The 13,205-nt window shown below is 48.7% G+C and overlaps 5 protein-coding genes across 5 annotated transcripts; 2 read left to right on the plus strand and 3 right to left on the minus strand.

The window, feature by feature from the left end:
• Window positions 1–221: 221 nt before the first annotated feature.
• On the plus strand, window positions 222–419 carry N7537_001937 (uncharacterized protein; the record flags this gene model as incomplete). Its single annotated transcript, XM_056892995.1, has 1 exon — window positions 222–419. One exon carries the CDS (start codon window positions 222–224, stop codon window positions 417–419), a length of 198 nt encoding a protein of 65 aa, XP_056757990.1.
• Window positions 420–607: 188 nt separating this feature from the next.
• On the minus strand, window positions 608–1,957 carry N7537_001938 (uncharacterized protein; the record flags this gene model as incomplete). The annotated part of the gene is made up of 1 exon (XM_056892996.1): window positions 608–1,957. The coding sequence occupies one exon, from the start codon at window positions 1,955–1,957 to the stop codon at window positions 608–610; it is 1,350 nt and encodes a 449-aa protein (XP_056757991.1).
• Window positions 1,958–2,323: 366 nt separating this feature from the next.
• N7537_001939 (ESCRT-0 subunit protein HSE1) lies at window positions 2,324–4,749 on the minus strand (the record flags this gene model as incomplete). Its single annotated transcript, XM_056892997.1, has 9 exons — window positions 2,324–2,916; window positions 2,973–3,173; window positions 3,227–3,868; window positions 3,921–4,041; window positions 4,106–4,204; window positions 4,281–4,356; window positions 4,434–4,468; window positions 4,550–4,599; window positions 4,710–4,749. 9 exons carry the CDS (start codon window positions 4,747–4,749, stop codon window positions 2,324–2,326), a joined length of 1,857 nt encoding a protein of 618 aa, XP_056757992.1.
• A 1,096-nt stretch (window positions 4,750–5,845) lies between these two features.
• On the minus strand, window positions 5,846–8,483 carry pakA (mitogen-activated protein kinase kinase kinase kinase STE20; the record flags this gene model as incomplete). Its single annotated transcript, XM_056892998.1, has 4 exons — window positions 5,846–5,950; window positions 6,012–6,346; window positions 6,394–6,493; window positions 6,558–8,483. The coding sequence occupies 4 exons, from the start codon at window positions 8,481–8,483 to the stop codon at window positions 5,846–5,848; spliced, it is 2,466 nt and encodes an 821-aa protein (XP_056757993.1).
• Window positions 8,484–11,550: 3,067 nt separating this feature from the next.
• On the plus strand, window positions 11,551–12,825 carry N7537_001941 (uncharacterized protein; the record flags this gene model as incomplete). The annotated part of the gene is made up of 2 exons (XM_056892999.1): window positions 11,551–11,947; window positions 12,002–12,825. The coding sequence occupies 2 exons, from the start codon at window positions 11,551–11,553 to the stop codon at window positions 12,823–12,825; spliced, it is 1,221 nt and encodes a 406-aa protein (XP_056757994.1).
• Between the last annotated feature and the right edge of the window lie 380 nt (window positions 12,826–13,205).

A 13,205-nucleotide genomic window follows, 5' to 3' on the forward strand; every position in this document is an offset into this window, starting at 1 on the left:
CCCTACAACTATTTCATCTACACACAAAAAGAGGCATCTTTAAACCTTCAGCCATGACTCCGAGCATTACATCTCAGCCCAAGAAGCCCCTACCAAGCGGGGACGGGGTGCAGCAAGCCTTGATAGAAACCACGAGTTCTTACTACACTGCCTTGCTCTATCAGGTGTTCGAGTCAGCCATATTTAATCCCCATTCCTAAGCTCTCTGGCATTTGCTCATTATGCTACAGATCGACTACACCGCCGTTGCCAAATGCGAGGGAATCTCGGTGAAACAGGCCCAATGGCGTTTTTGGTGGCTCAAGTCGCATATAAGCAGCCAGGAAAATGCTACTCCTAGCGCAGACACTGAGACTAAGAAGCAGGGTCGGATACAGAAGGATAAACAGGAGGGAAACGATGCTAAGGAGAACAACTAATGTCTGTCACACTTCTTTGTGTTGTCTCTCCTCTCAGATGTTTCTTATTCGTTTTCACCATACTTCCAAGCGAATGTTGAACCTGCTTTGTGTACAATCTAGAATCGACCGCCAATGAGGGACCCTATCATTAACTCGGCATTCGGTCTTCAAATGTCTACCATTAAGTCTACACAATAGAAGCACATCTATTCATCGTTCAATTTCCTCAAGGCCTCAGAATCAACCCCTAACCCACCAAGCCTCTCCTCGACACTCGGCCGCACAAACGGACCCTTGTGACCAGGCGGAAAGTAATTCGTCCCGACATGAACTACATATGGCTCATTTACAAGACCCGATTCCTGCAGCCGCTCTTGATCCCAGAATACATAGCCCTGGTTCCGCAAATCGAACATAGCGGGAGTATCGGGCTTGACAAATCCGGGAAAGCTGGTACCCCATTTCCAGCCTAGGTTGAAACTGCCGACTTCATCACGGGGGATGGAGACCAGTTTACCCCGAAGGAAGATTGCTTTCTGTTCCCCGTCGCACGATCCAATGTCTAGTCCACCTTGGAAAAAGAAGTCTACGACGGTGTTCTTGCGCGACTCAATGTATGAGTTGAGCATGGCGTGTTTGAGGGCTTGGGATTCCATGAGACTCAGACGTAAAACGTATGGTAAACCACAGGATACCAGGAATTTCACATGATCCAAGTGGTGGGTGTCTCGGTATGACTTTGTGAAGAAGGAAAGATCGTCAAGGTCTTGACTTTTCGTTGATACTGCATTCCCCGAAGCTTCTTTCTCGACACCGGCGCCAACAGAATCAGTGAGGGAACAAGAAGCCACGAAATCATCCTCGACTCTTTCGCAGAGCGATCTAATGAATTGAGCGAGGAATTGCCGTACGCTGATAATCTCTTCGAATTCATAGAGGGTGAATTGCGAGATGAAGCTTAACAGAATCTGCGAAAAGTTTAGGGCCGTGCTTTTGTCGGTAAGGAGATGTAAGACACGTTGATATCTGGCATAGATTTCGTATCGGTAGAACGCCCGTTGAAGACGGGCCTGTTCGGTAGGTGACAGGGTCGCTCTTGGGTGGACGGTTGTCGTTTGGAACTGTGTTGGTTTTTCATTGTGTGAGGTCAAATTGCCCAGTGACCAGTGGCAATAGCTATCGATCAGGCGCTCAATATTGATATGGAGGTAAAACAACGTATCGAGGTTCGCATTGTCCACGCTGAACTGGTCATTATTTCGACGCCGACGAGTGCGGTCAGTGGCAAAAATTGAGAAACAATCGGCCTTGAGTTTGGCAATGCTTTCGCCTGATTTGATAAGTTTGGGGATATGCTGTGCGTCCAGCGCGGAATGGACGTCTGCTCCACATGCGGGGTGGATAGCCTGGCGGAGAGTATGTTTGAGAAGATGTTGTTTGTAGGCGATGAAGGTGCGGTATAAGATTGGCGAAGCTCTGGTAGCGGAGAAAAGATCAAGCGGGGACAAGCATTCAAGGATGGTCAGCAGAATTTCTATAGACAAGGAATCTGTCATGGTGGCATGAAGATGATGATTATCTCCTTTTCGTTGGCTGGTTGGTCCACTTTTTAGATGTTTCCCATTGGTTTGTCATTGTCCATATTAGGAAATTTACGGTCCCAGAAACGACATCGATGAAGCATTACTAGTATAGCACTAGCATACGGAAAGATAGAGATCAATAGCCTATATGTATTAACATACCATCGGCAACATATTTAAACCGCTGGCTAGGTACATGACACAGAAAAACGTCTAGCAAAGGAGGGGTAGCGAAACGAAGAATACTACTTGGAATACCACACTACAAACCCAACATGAATCAGAGTCAAGGCATTTATTCATATTAACTGGATGAGGGTTGTCGTGACTAACCATCAATTACCGATAAAAGGAAGCTGGATTCGAGCCAGCTCCACCCTGTGAAGGCTGGTACGCCTGGTACTCTCCCGTGCTTGCGGCGGGAGGTGCTGGGGCGTAGGGGGTATACTGTTGCTGCTGCGCTGCTCCAGGTACCGGCGGAGGCTGGTGCGATGGAGGAGGTTGATGGGCACCGGAAGGAGCACCGGGAGAGTTGGGATACGGGGGTTGTTGCTGTTGTTGCTGGAACTGGTGCGGGATTTGAGATGCCTCATCAGCGGGGTAGACTGAGGGGGAGTAGTCCTGCTGCTGCTGGAATTGCTGGTGGCCAGCAGGCGGGGCTTGAGCAGTTGGGGGGTACGGCAGGCGCTGGGCGGGAGCAGGATGATCGACAGGTGAATCATAAACAGAGGTCCCCAATTCTTGGGGATTGTCGTATGTAGATTGCGGACGGTGGCTAACAGGTTGGTAAGGGTCGGAATGAGGAGGCTGCTGCGGTGCGCTGGCCTGAGCCTGGTTGCGAGGATCAGGGGAGTGAGAGGCCGGGCGATACGGCATAGTCTGCTCGCTGGTGGGGTATGGTGCGTATGCAGTTGCCGGGGTTGGCGTGGTGTCTGGGCAAGTCAAGTTAGAACTGGGATGCGGTAGGTAATTTCTAAAGACTACTAACCTTGAGGCCGGGGAGTGAAATATCGAGGATCTGCCTGAGGAGCAGAGGGGTATCCGGCAGGTGCAGCACTAGGATAACCATACTGTGGCTGGGCAGGTCGTCCATATTGAGGCTGTGCCGGGTGGGCTAGCGACGCCTCAAGGAGGGACTCATAGTCACGACGAGCTTTAATGAACTTTTCATTGAGCTGGGTGAATTCATCTAGACATTTGTAAGCAAGACATCCATGGGAAAACAAACGACTCGTTGCCTACCCTTCTTTTGCGAATATTTCCCAATCAATTCGATGAGTTTTGGACGAATCGCAAGCGTAGCTTGATAGAGTGTAGTAATCTCTTCGTTTTCTTGGACGTTGAGGTCTGTATTGCGGGTGCTCAGTAGAGTCAGGAGTTTCTCGACACTCTTGATCTGGCCAAAGACGTCCGCCTCCATCTGAGCCTCTCGCTGCAGCTCACCGACTGTGGGGTCTGGGAGTTTCTCCACATAATTGAGAGGGAAAATTCCGGTCTGGCCTCTCAGGGAGCCCTTCCACCAATCCTTGTAAACAGACTCCAGGACTGCAATGGTATCGCCTTTGCGGAATTGAAGCTCCCCTGGCTCAGACGGTTGGAAGTCGAACAACGCCCTCACACGCGACACGGTAGCTACCGATGTACCTGAGAGAGCGGGTTGACTCTCGGCGGGCTCCCCTTGGTTTGTGGGAGCCGATGCGGACGCAACAGTAGCAGCAGACGAAGCCTCAGCTCGAGGTGCTGCCGCCGCCGCAGCAGCAGCCGGGGTTGCTTTATCTTTAATCGAGAGGGCTAGGGCCATCTGCAATTCCTCTTCCTCCATCTGACGATCAACATCGGTGATCTCACGCTTTCCGGGTTTCGACGGTGGCTGCAAATTCGGGTCTGTGATATAATTAGCCGAGCCCGAGATTCAATACGTAGAACATATACTTACTTGTGGATTTTAATTTCATGTATGCCTGTTCCATGATGCCAAAATCCGGGTTGGATGCGAACATCTCAGTCCATTCTTCCATGCGCTCTAGGATCTTGGATTTGACTTGTTGATGCGTGTTCTAGACAAAATCCACGATTAATATTTGCCATTTGAGGAAAGTCGAAAGTTCGAGATATGCTTACACGATCATTCGCCAAGCGTAGTAGAGCATCAGTAAAGCTTCTCGAAGCTAACTCGCGATGGATCTTCAGCCCACAGTTTTGCGACAATGAATTTCCAAGCTAGAAACCAGTCAGTTATGGCCATAAACCAGGGAATTATTCGTTGCTTCCAGGAGCACAGTATCCGGCCACGAACCTCCAATGTATAGAGCTGAACGTTGGCATTTCGGTGGGCCAGTCTTTTGATCATCGCAGCCACGGCCTCCTTCGCACTATATCACGGCAAGAATCAGCAACGGGGCTTTAGGTAAAGTTAGACGAGACTGAAAACTCCAAGCTAGCCACGTACCCTGATTCCTCCGAGCCAACTTTGTCACAGACATCCTAAACCGCAAAAGCCGAATCAGTCATGTCCCAAAGCCGTGGTGATTCCAACAATTCAATATAGTTTCATGCACAACGCACCAGAATAAATTCCCAGTTCTCGGAGGTCAAATTCTCGTCCGTCGCCTTGGCTATACAAAAATAAATATCGTCAGTAAACACGTCGCACAAGCAGATTCAATGTGCTCCCGAAGCTTTCCTCTATGGCATATCTAGCGGAGAAGGAACTGGTGTAACTTACCAACGGCGTCATCGAAGTGGTTCTGTTGCGCGCGAAACATCACGAATGTATGTCCTCTGACCGTCACAGGTAATCGCCGGGTGGTATGTGAATTATTGGAGAAGTTGGGCAGCACTGCTCAGCTTCTGACAGGCGGCTTGCCTTCTTTGCACGTGGCGATAGTCCGGCAACAGATTCCAATTAGGTTTCGTGTCCAAGACAACACTCTCTTTCAAAAATTGGTTCTGTAGCTCGTAGCGACGGTCCTCCAGTACCGAATGCGGGGAGTCGACGACAGCAAAGGATGCGGCTAAGCTGCGGGTTGATGCAGGCGGTGTGAATATCACAGAGACAGGACCTTGCCAAGGAATGGTATAGCAAGCGACTGTTATTGCAGTGCTGGGTATCTGTTAATCAGGTCCTTGGGGATGATCAGACAGTGTTGGGGGTACCTAGTGTGTTCGGGCGGAACTCGTCACCTGAGTCAGCATATGACGACGGTGCCCCAGAGACCCGTATTCGTATGTTGTACCATGCATGCTAAGATATTATTAGCTTGAATTATCCAAGTGGAACAGATTTTTCCTATATTATGTCTGCCTGGGCATTGGAATTCTAATTTTTCTTTCATTTCTCCTTTTTTTTTTCCTTCACGGTAGTTACGACTTCGCCCTGCGGAGTACTCTGTAGGCTGCTCCGTTTCTTCTTCCCACATTTACTTACCGGCTGTGGCTGAACATATCCCCACTACTTTAGGCACACATACTTCCTCACTGTAGAATCAGGTTGTGGATTTCGAAACTCATTAGCTGCTTGTATTCATGATAAGCTGACGACAATAGAACTAGCAAATAGAACTACAAAAGATTACAGACACCACGATCAATACAGAGACAGTGAGCGGCAAAACAGATAATATCACAGGCAATGTGCTCATGGAATGGAGTCATTTTCATCGACAATCGATGTGAAGAAGTGAATAAAGAAGTAGAATGGGTACATAAATGGATTCCAAAAACGTACTGTAGTGCACGTCGGGATCTAGAAGAAACATTGGGAGTGACGGGGTATCTGAGCAAGACGTCAAGAGATATCAAGTACGACGAAATAAAACCGAAACATAGGAAAAGAAAAGTGGCCATTCATCAGCATCCTCTTCAAGCGCCTCCTTTTTGGGCTTTTTCTTGGGCGCGGCTGATACGAGCAGCCTTGACCAAGGGGGCGAGATGCGATAGTGGTGCGCAGAGAGACATGAATGGGTGCTAAAGAGCAAGATGTCAGTTATCGCAGCCAAAGCAATAGGAGATAGGAACGAGTAAGTACCTTCAGTAGGTCATGCGCCGACGCCCGCTTCTCCGGGTCAACCTTCAGGGCAAAGTGAAGGAATTCGCGGAAGACCGGGGATAGATTGTGCTCATCTTTAATGGTGGGTGTTCCGTTCGTGGCAATCAGATAAAGTGCTCGCAGCGGGGACTCTGTCAGGTACGGCGGCTCGCCCTCGATCATCTCGATGGCCATGATGCCTAAACTCCAGATGTCGACCTTGCGGCCGTACTCTTTGCGAGTAACAACTTCGGGGGCCATCCAGTACGGGGTACCAACCATTGTGTTCCGCTTGTTCTGCGAGTCATTGATTTGAGCACAGAAACCGAAATCAGCTGGAGATTGTTAGTATGATTTCGACACGAGACGGCGCGAAACTTACTCAGCTTGATGTTACCATCCATTGCCAGCAGGATGTTGTCGGATTTGATATCTCGATGAATGACACCCTTGGAATGCAAATGCTGGAGACCGCCCAGAGTCTAGTCGAAATAGTTAGTATCTCACGATCTTATCTTGACACGGGATTAATCATTCTGTACTCACCTCTCGGCAAACAGCTGCGATCTGTCCCTCGCTCATAATGTTGAAGGTAACCACGTCTGTCAGACTGCCGCCTTCCATGTATTCCATCACAACCCAAAGATCCAGCCCATGTAAGAAGCTCTCTAAGAAGTTCACGATGTTCTTGTGCTTGCTATCCTTCATAACCAAGATCTCGTTGATAATCAAGTCCTTCTTGGGTTGCAGGTCTAGATTCATCTGCTTGATGGCAACACAGTTGTTGTGAGGATGCTCATACGCTGTGTACACACCACCCGAAGCACCTTGGCCGATTTTGTTGAAGTTGTAATAGATCTGCGTGGGGTCACCAGGGTGGCAGATTGACATCAAGCGCTCCCGAATATCCAAGGCGCTGCTTTGTCGCTGCTGGCGCTGTCTAGGTCTAGCAGCGGGTGGAGCGCGCGTGGTGGGTGACACTCCAGACGAAAGATCTGGTGCCGGAGCATTGGTTGATGTAGAGATGGCCGGAGGCTGCTGTGCTTTCTGGCGTTGGGTGCGATTCCGTTCCAAAGTCTGCTGGGCCGCGGCCATGACCTGCTCCTGTTGCCGCTGGTATTGTGTTGGGGATGCGATGACATTGGGAATGTTGGAGACGCTGGGCGCAGGGGTGCGATTTCGGGAACTGGAGCGACTGCGGTGGGGTGGTGATGACAATGGCTCGGATTCTGGGATAGTCGGAGTGCCAAATGTCGGAGCATAATTCTCCTGAGGAACTCGCTGCGGGACTCCGTACGAATTCGAGACTGGGGGTTGAGGAGGGGGGCGGGAGGGGGTCATCCCGGTGGGCGGTTTCGGGGGAGCACGATGCGGCACCATACCGCCCAGTGGAGGAGACATGACCGGCGCGGGGGCTGTCGGAGGGCCGCGAGGAATTGGCGGGGGCGATCGTGGATTCTCGAAGCTGCTTTCGTGATTTTGCGGGAATCGTGGACTTCCCGGTGGCGACGTTTGTTCTCTTGGGCTGGTGGCTTGCGCAGCTTGAGCAGCTTGCGCATTGTCAAACTTGTGCCAGACTTCATCATCGCTGTCGCCACGGGTGTTCTTTTCGTAGAATCGCATGATATCCATCATAGTCTGCGGGTGTTCCTCCTGCTCCTTCTTCGAAATACCGTTCTCCTGTAGTAGTCGCTGCCATTCTTTGGGAAGACCAGTGAATTGGCCGGTCTGATTATCGTAGCCAACGTGGGTGACATGAACCGGATTCTCGGGGGCTGAAATTTTCATATTGCGACCGGGGCTTCCAAGCATACTGTCCACGAACCTGGAAAAGCTCGCCTTTTTGCTCTGTCTCGTTCGGGGAGCGGCGGGAGGATTGCCATCGCCAGAATATCGTTTAGCGGCGTTTGGAGGCCTTTCGGTCTCGCGATGAGCAAAGGTATCCATTCGTTGCGTTAGAGTGGTGAAGCTAGCTGACTGCCGGAGTGAGTGGCGTCCGCGAGTATCGGGGCTGGTGTGGTGAGAGCGGAGTCCGGGCTTTTGTTGCGAGTGAGGTTCAGTCTCGGCGCTATTCTCATCCAATGCACTAAGCATGCCCCGCGTTTCGTAAGGGCCGTTCAATTCATCTGAGCTCTGCTCGTTGTAGGAAAAACGGTTGGAACTGCGAGTGCGAGACCGGGAGGTCAAATTGGAGAAGAAGCCACTTGATTCGTCGTTGGAAGGCGACGGACCGCCACTGTTCTGATCCAGAGACGACGAGGAAGAACCTGGGAATTGGGCGTTGGATCGTGATCGATTATGCTCGCGACTGCTGCTAGGAGAGGAACGTGGATAGACGGGGGCGGAGGGGGTGCGTTTCAACGATGTGGTGCTCTGATGACTCCGAAGAATGCGCGAACTGAAGCTAGGGGCTTCCTTGTTAAGTTTGCTAGATGCTCGGCGGAATTTCAATGGGAAATTGTCCTGACTCATGGTGGGCAGATTTCTGTCTCTACACGAGACAGATTGAAATTGGGCCGAGGAGGGGTCAGATGCAGGAGTTTTTTTTGGGTATTTTTTTTTTTTGGACCAACCAAGTTCACGACCTGAGGGGGAATTATAACCGCGGAGAATAACCGGGTCCCCGAAGGTTCTTGAAGATGGAATGGAAGATTGGAAGGAAATATGGAGAAGAGAGGAGGTTGATGTTTAGCACGTGGAGTCTTTGGGAAAAGGAGTCGGGGTGGCTGGGGCGGTTTGACAGGTTTATGGGGAGGCTTGATCTTGTAAAGCAACTCCTTCAAATTATTATGAATCTTATACAGATAAGGTTACTATTAGTATACAATTAGAATCGAGTTAGAGACACTCTATATGAAGAAACATATATTCCTCATTTTTAGTCCGGATGGTATCCTAAGAATAGAACTGGTCTCAAACTTCTACCCCGTTTAATATTGCCTCTTATCACAGTTAACGGCTTCTATACGAGATCCACTATCTTTAATTTACTCAATACTAATTGCTACATCTTTTCTTAATTCAAGGACCTTCTTTTTACTACCGAGTAGATCTAAATCAAACAAACAGAGAAGTACTTGTACACTCTGTTCAGGCCCCTTCTACCCCTGGCAGGTAGCCGGACACGTCCCAAAAAGGTTAAACCGCACAGGGTTGGACGGGGGTCAAGTGTGACGGAAGCAAGCCAACATCACTCGGCACATTGAAATTCGTGGTTGGGCAGCTGTTAATTTAGACCCTTGAGTCGTAGCAAAAGCACCGTTCGCACAGATCCCTCCTGGATTATGGCCATTGTAACCGATTTGCTGGTCCGCGGGCTTCGGCGCATTTTTCTTCCATATGCGCCACCGTTGGTCGCCTTCGATATCTCGCCGTTTGCTATTCAAATCTCCCACAAACACACAAAAGTCGATTAGAGTCTGTCTGTTTCCACTGGTTTTACCATGATTCTCTCTTTCCTCATTTCATTTCGACTCGAATCGGTATATAGCACCTCTTCGATATGGCTTTAGCGTTTGCTCAAGTAGTGAGACGGAATGAGACGTAGTCCGGGCTATAAGGGCGTTTTTCGACTGGTCAACCTCAATTCAAAGATTGAGCATTATCTAAACCTCCTCTTCATCTCACCATCGTTGATCCAGTCCAGCGAGGTCTAGGATTTGGCCTGAAACCGACCCTTTTAAATGGTGTTGGAAAATGTTCCCATGACTTCCATGGAGGTTTCTGCAATTTCATATCTCGCTTTAATAGGTTAGCCTCGATATCTACCCTCCTTGGCGATACAATCCGAGATCCACAGTATTTGAGAAGAGACAAGAGAAAAGGGGCAAATCGGCCGAAAGTCGGAAGTTATTGTTGCCTGCGTTATCAGGCAGCAGTGAGACGAGACATCATAAGCGATCTCAACATCCATGGATATCCATGCATTCAACTCCAAGACCACAGAAATTAGCCAGTCTTTCACATGTATTGTTTAAAGACACAGCCTTGGAGAATCTCACCGCATGGTGCTTAGATCTCACCAGATCTGGCTGTTCCAATTAACACCGTAGAGTTTGGAAACAAAAGTGGGTTTATTGACATCACTTGAATATACTTGGATATAGTCCCAGAATAACAAATCCCATCCTTAGCCTATATTTAGGCAAGCCATTGGATAATGGTGGCGTCAATCGCGACAATAGCATCGAGTGGATGGTGGAGAGCATTATGAACAGCCCTGACGTTCCAGATGTTCGGGACTCCAGCGTACAACATTCCCCTGCTACTCAATACCTTCTACGGCCGTCACTCCAATCCTCTCAGTGACAATGCCGTTCATGACGACAGGTGGCGCAGGGATTAGCCCCAACCCGAAGCTGCCTAGTCAGGTTTACCGCTTTTACTTTTACTCCTTCTACCAAGGATTCGCGTGTTATTACTGGTAGCTTTGGTCTGCCGAATTCAATTGCATCCTCGCCTGATCAGAATATGGTCTATATCACTGATGGCCCAGAGACCAATGACGAAGCTAAGGATGATACCATGTGTACCCCTTTATATGTTGATTCGAACTCCAGAAATTCGGTCTGTAGGTTTGGTGTCGGACTTCCTTTGTCTAGCTATGCATTTGATGTGATCGAGCTTTATTCGACCATGTTGAACCTTATCTAGGTAAAGTTCAAATCTCTTCGAATCATTAATACCGGATGATATACAGATGTTTACATTCAGACGTGATATCCATGGGAACTTTAGGAGGAAGCTCCCACCTGAACTACTTTGATATGATGAGAGTGATCTTTACAAACGATTACTAGTGTCTGGATTTGGGAGCAAAACAGAATGAAAGCCTATGACACGAAGGATCTCTTCACTTACCAGCCAAAGTGGAGCATGGTCATACATTTACCACGTCCACTGGCACCGATGTATCATTTGGTCTTCATATGTGGCTGCTTGCAACCAGGTCTATTCATTGTCTCCAATATCCATATAAGTAGATTAAGAAAGAAATTATGTCGTAGTATTCGACTAGATTGACAAGGACTGTCCTCACATGTGACTTGAAAAACATCAGCGTATGGGGATTGCTCGCATAGCAACCACTTCCTTCTGTTTATTCTCAAAGGCTCTTCTCCCACGCTTTTCTCCTCTGCCCTTCCCCACACTACCTCTCTTTCCATCCACCCTTCTATCAAGTTATCGCCCCTCAGAATCACCGATATGACCTAGCTGACAAGTTATCTGATCGGGCTCTTTCCCTTTATAGGTGGTAGGCCTTCTCTCGTCGGATTTGCTTCTCTTGTTGTCAAGTATTCAATCCATTTTCTTGCATCCCCAGCGGCTTTTATCTGGGCTCTAACGATTCTTTCGGCTTCCAAAGTCTCCTGCCTATCTTGTCACGCGTTCCCTGCGATACTACAGTTCTCACATCTGTCCACTTACACAAGTCTACTCTTTTCACAGGTCTGTTTGTCTTAACCTTACCTTCTCTCTTAATCACATTTCTTGACTCTCGCGTTCCGCCAGGTTCTTTCCCTTCTCGGGACACAGCATTATGGTGGGAAACACCACATCTCCTCCCACTATTACTGCAGTTGAGAATACCACAATCAGTTATTTGTTGTCCCGGGTTTTGTCCGGTAACAAAATATGCAAGGCAACGGCACTTGCTGCATGTCTTCCCCAGTGGCTTGGCGACATCGAAGAGAATAACCCAATTCCTCCTGATATCCCAGAGCTACTAGCTCATCTTCTGCTCCCATTTGGCACATCATCTACCCTCGAACAAATCGAGAAGCTCCCACTTCCCGACTCTTTTACTGGTAGTCAGAAGTGGATGACAAAACTCCACGTCCTCATGGATAACAAAGCACATGAAAAGCTGTTGCAGAAGTTGGAATCTATGGGGGATCAAGAGGTATCATTCGAAGATCTCTGTGAGCAAGAGAACGGTAAAGACACTGTTCAGTTCAAGCATCGGTAGACGATACTGACATCACGGAAAGCTCAAGAAGATAGGATGGATGATTATCTTATCACTGACCCCAAGGGAACCCTACAATTTGACCATGATATGCGGGATGTGATGACCCGGGGCGACAAAGACACAATGAAAAAGCACCCCGACGTCTTTTACGTGACCGGCTACGTTGCCTGGACGGTTCGATCTCCTTACTGGAATGTCGCCTTGGCCACCGATGAACAAGGTAATCGACTTCTCTCAGATGATGTCTTGGATAAAGTCCTTCCCAAATGGAGGCAAATTCTCACCGGGGAGACGATCCCGACCCCGAAATACGGTGTGGTCGATTCTTTTCGTTCGTGGCTGGCTAGTGAGGAGAAAAAGGCCAGTTATCTCGGCAAACCTTGGCCAAATACCCCTATCAAAAATGTCTCTTCAGCCTCAGAGCCCAAATTCGTAAGCCCCAGGACCCCGGAACCCTATTCTCGCCTTCGCGGCACGAATGCGAGCGGTCTCTCTCCGCTTGAATCCACTCCCGATGTCACCGACGGTGAGCAAACTGAAATGCTCCGAGAGATACTCGCAGAAATTAAAGAATTGAAGAACATGATCAGCCAAATTACCGACAGGAACGAAGCGCTCGAGTTTACAGAACATCAAATGTATGGATCTTGGCATCAGGGCTACCCTCCCATTCCTCAAGCAATGCAACCAAACTATCCCGTGCCACAAGAGGGTCCATTTGTCGATGCTCAATATTATGACCCAGTACTTGAGCAAGATTGGCAACACTGGAACTCACAGTACTATGACCAAGACCCGACTACCATGCTAGGCCCCGGACCTGGTTCAGCTCCTCATATCTAAGCCTGTGCATAAGCTAGGAAGGGGTGGTTCTCATGTAGGATTTGGTGGGGGATCTTTGACCCAAATACTGGAATACAGAGAGAGTTGGGGGGTGGGGGTGATGAAGAGATGATATGTGGATGGGCTGCTGTGGTTGTGTTCTATGTTAACATTGAGGATCACAAATGTTCGTCGCATTATCATTTTGTTGTCGAACAGTATCGGGAGAACATGGCTGTTAGAATATTCTAATTGAACTTAATTTCACTCCATTGCTGGTCCTATGCTCTTAGTTGATAGATCTTGATGCATCTAGCGTTGTTTCTGGTTCAGCTTGACAGCAATGCGTGACAATGTGCCAACCCCCAATATATAACTATAAGACTGTGATGAATTAGATA

The sequence above is a fragment of the Penicillium hordei genome, assembly GCF_028827395.1.
Source record: "Penicillium hordei strain IBT 12815 chromosome Unknown utg000001l_segment0_segment0, whole genome shotgun sequence".
NCBI lineage: Eukaryota > Fungi > Ascomycota > Eurotiomycetes > Eurotiales > Aspergillaceae > Penicillium > Penicillium hordei.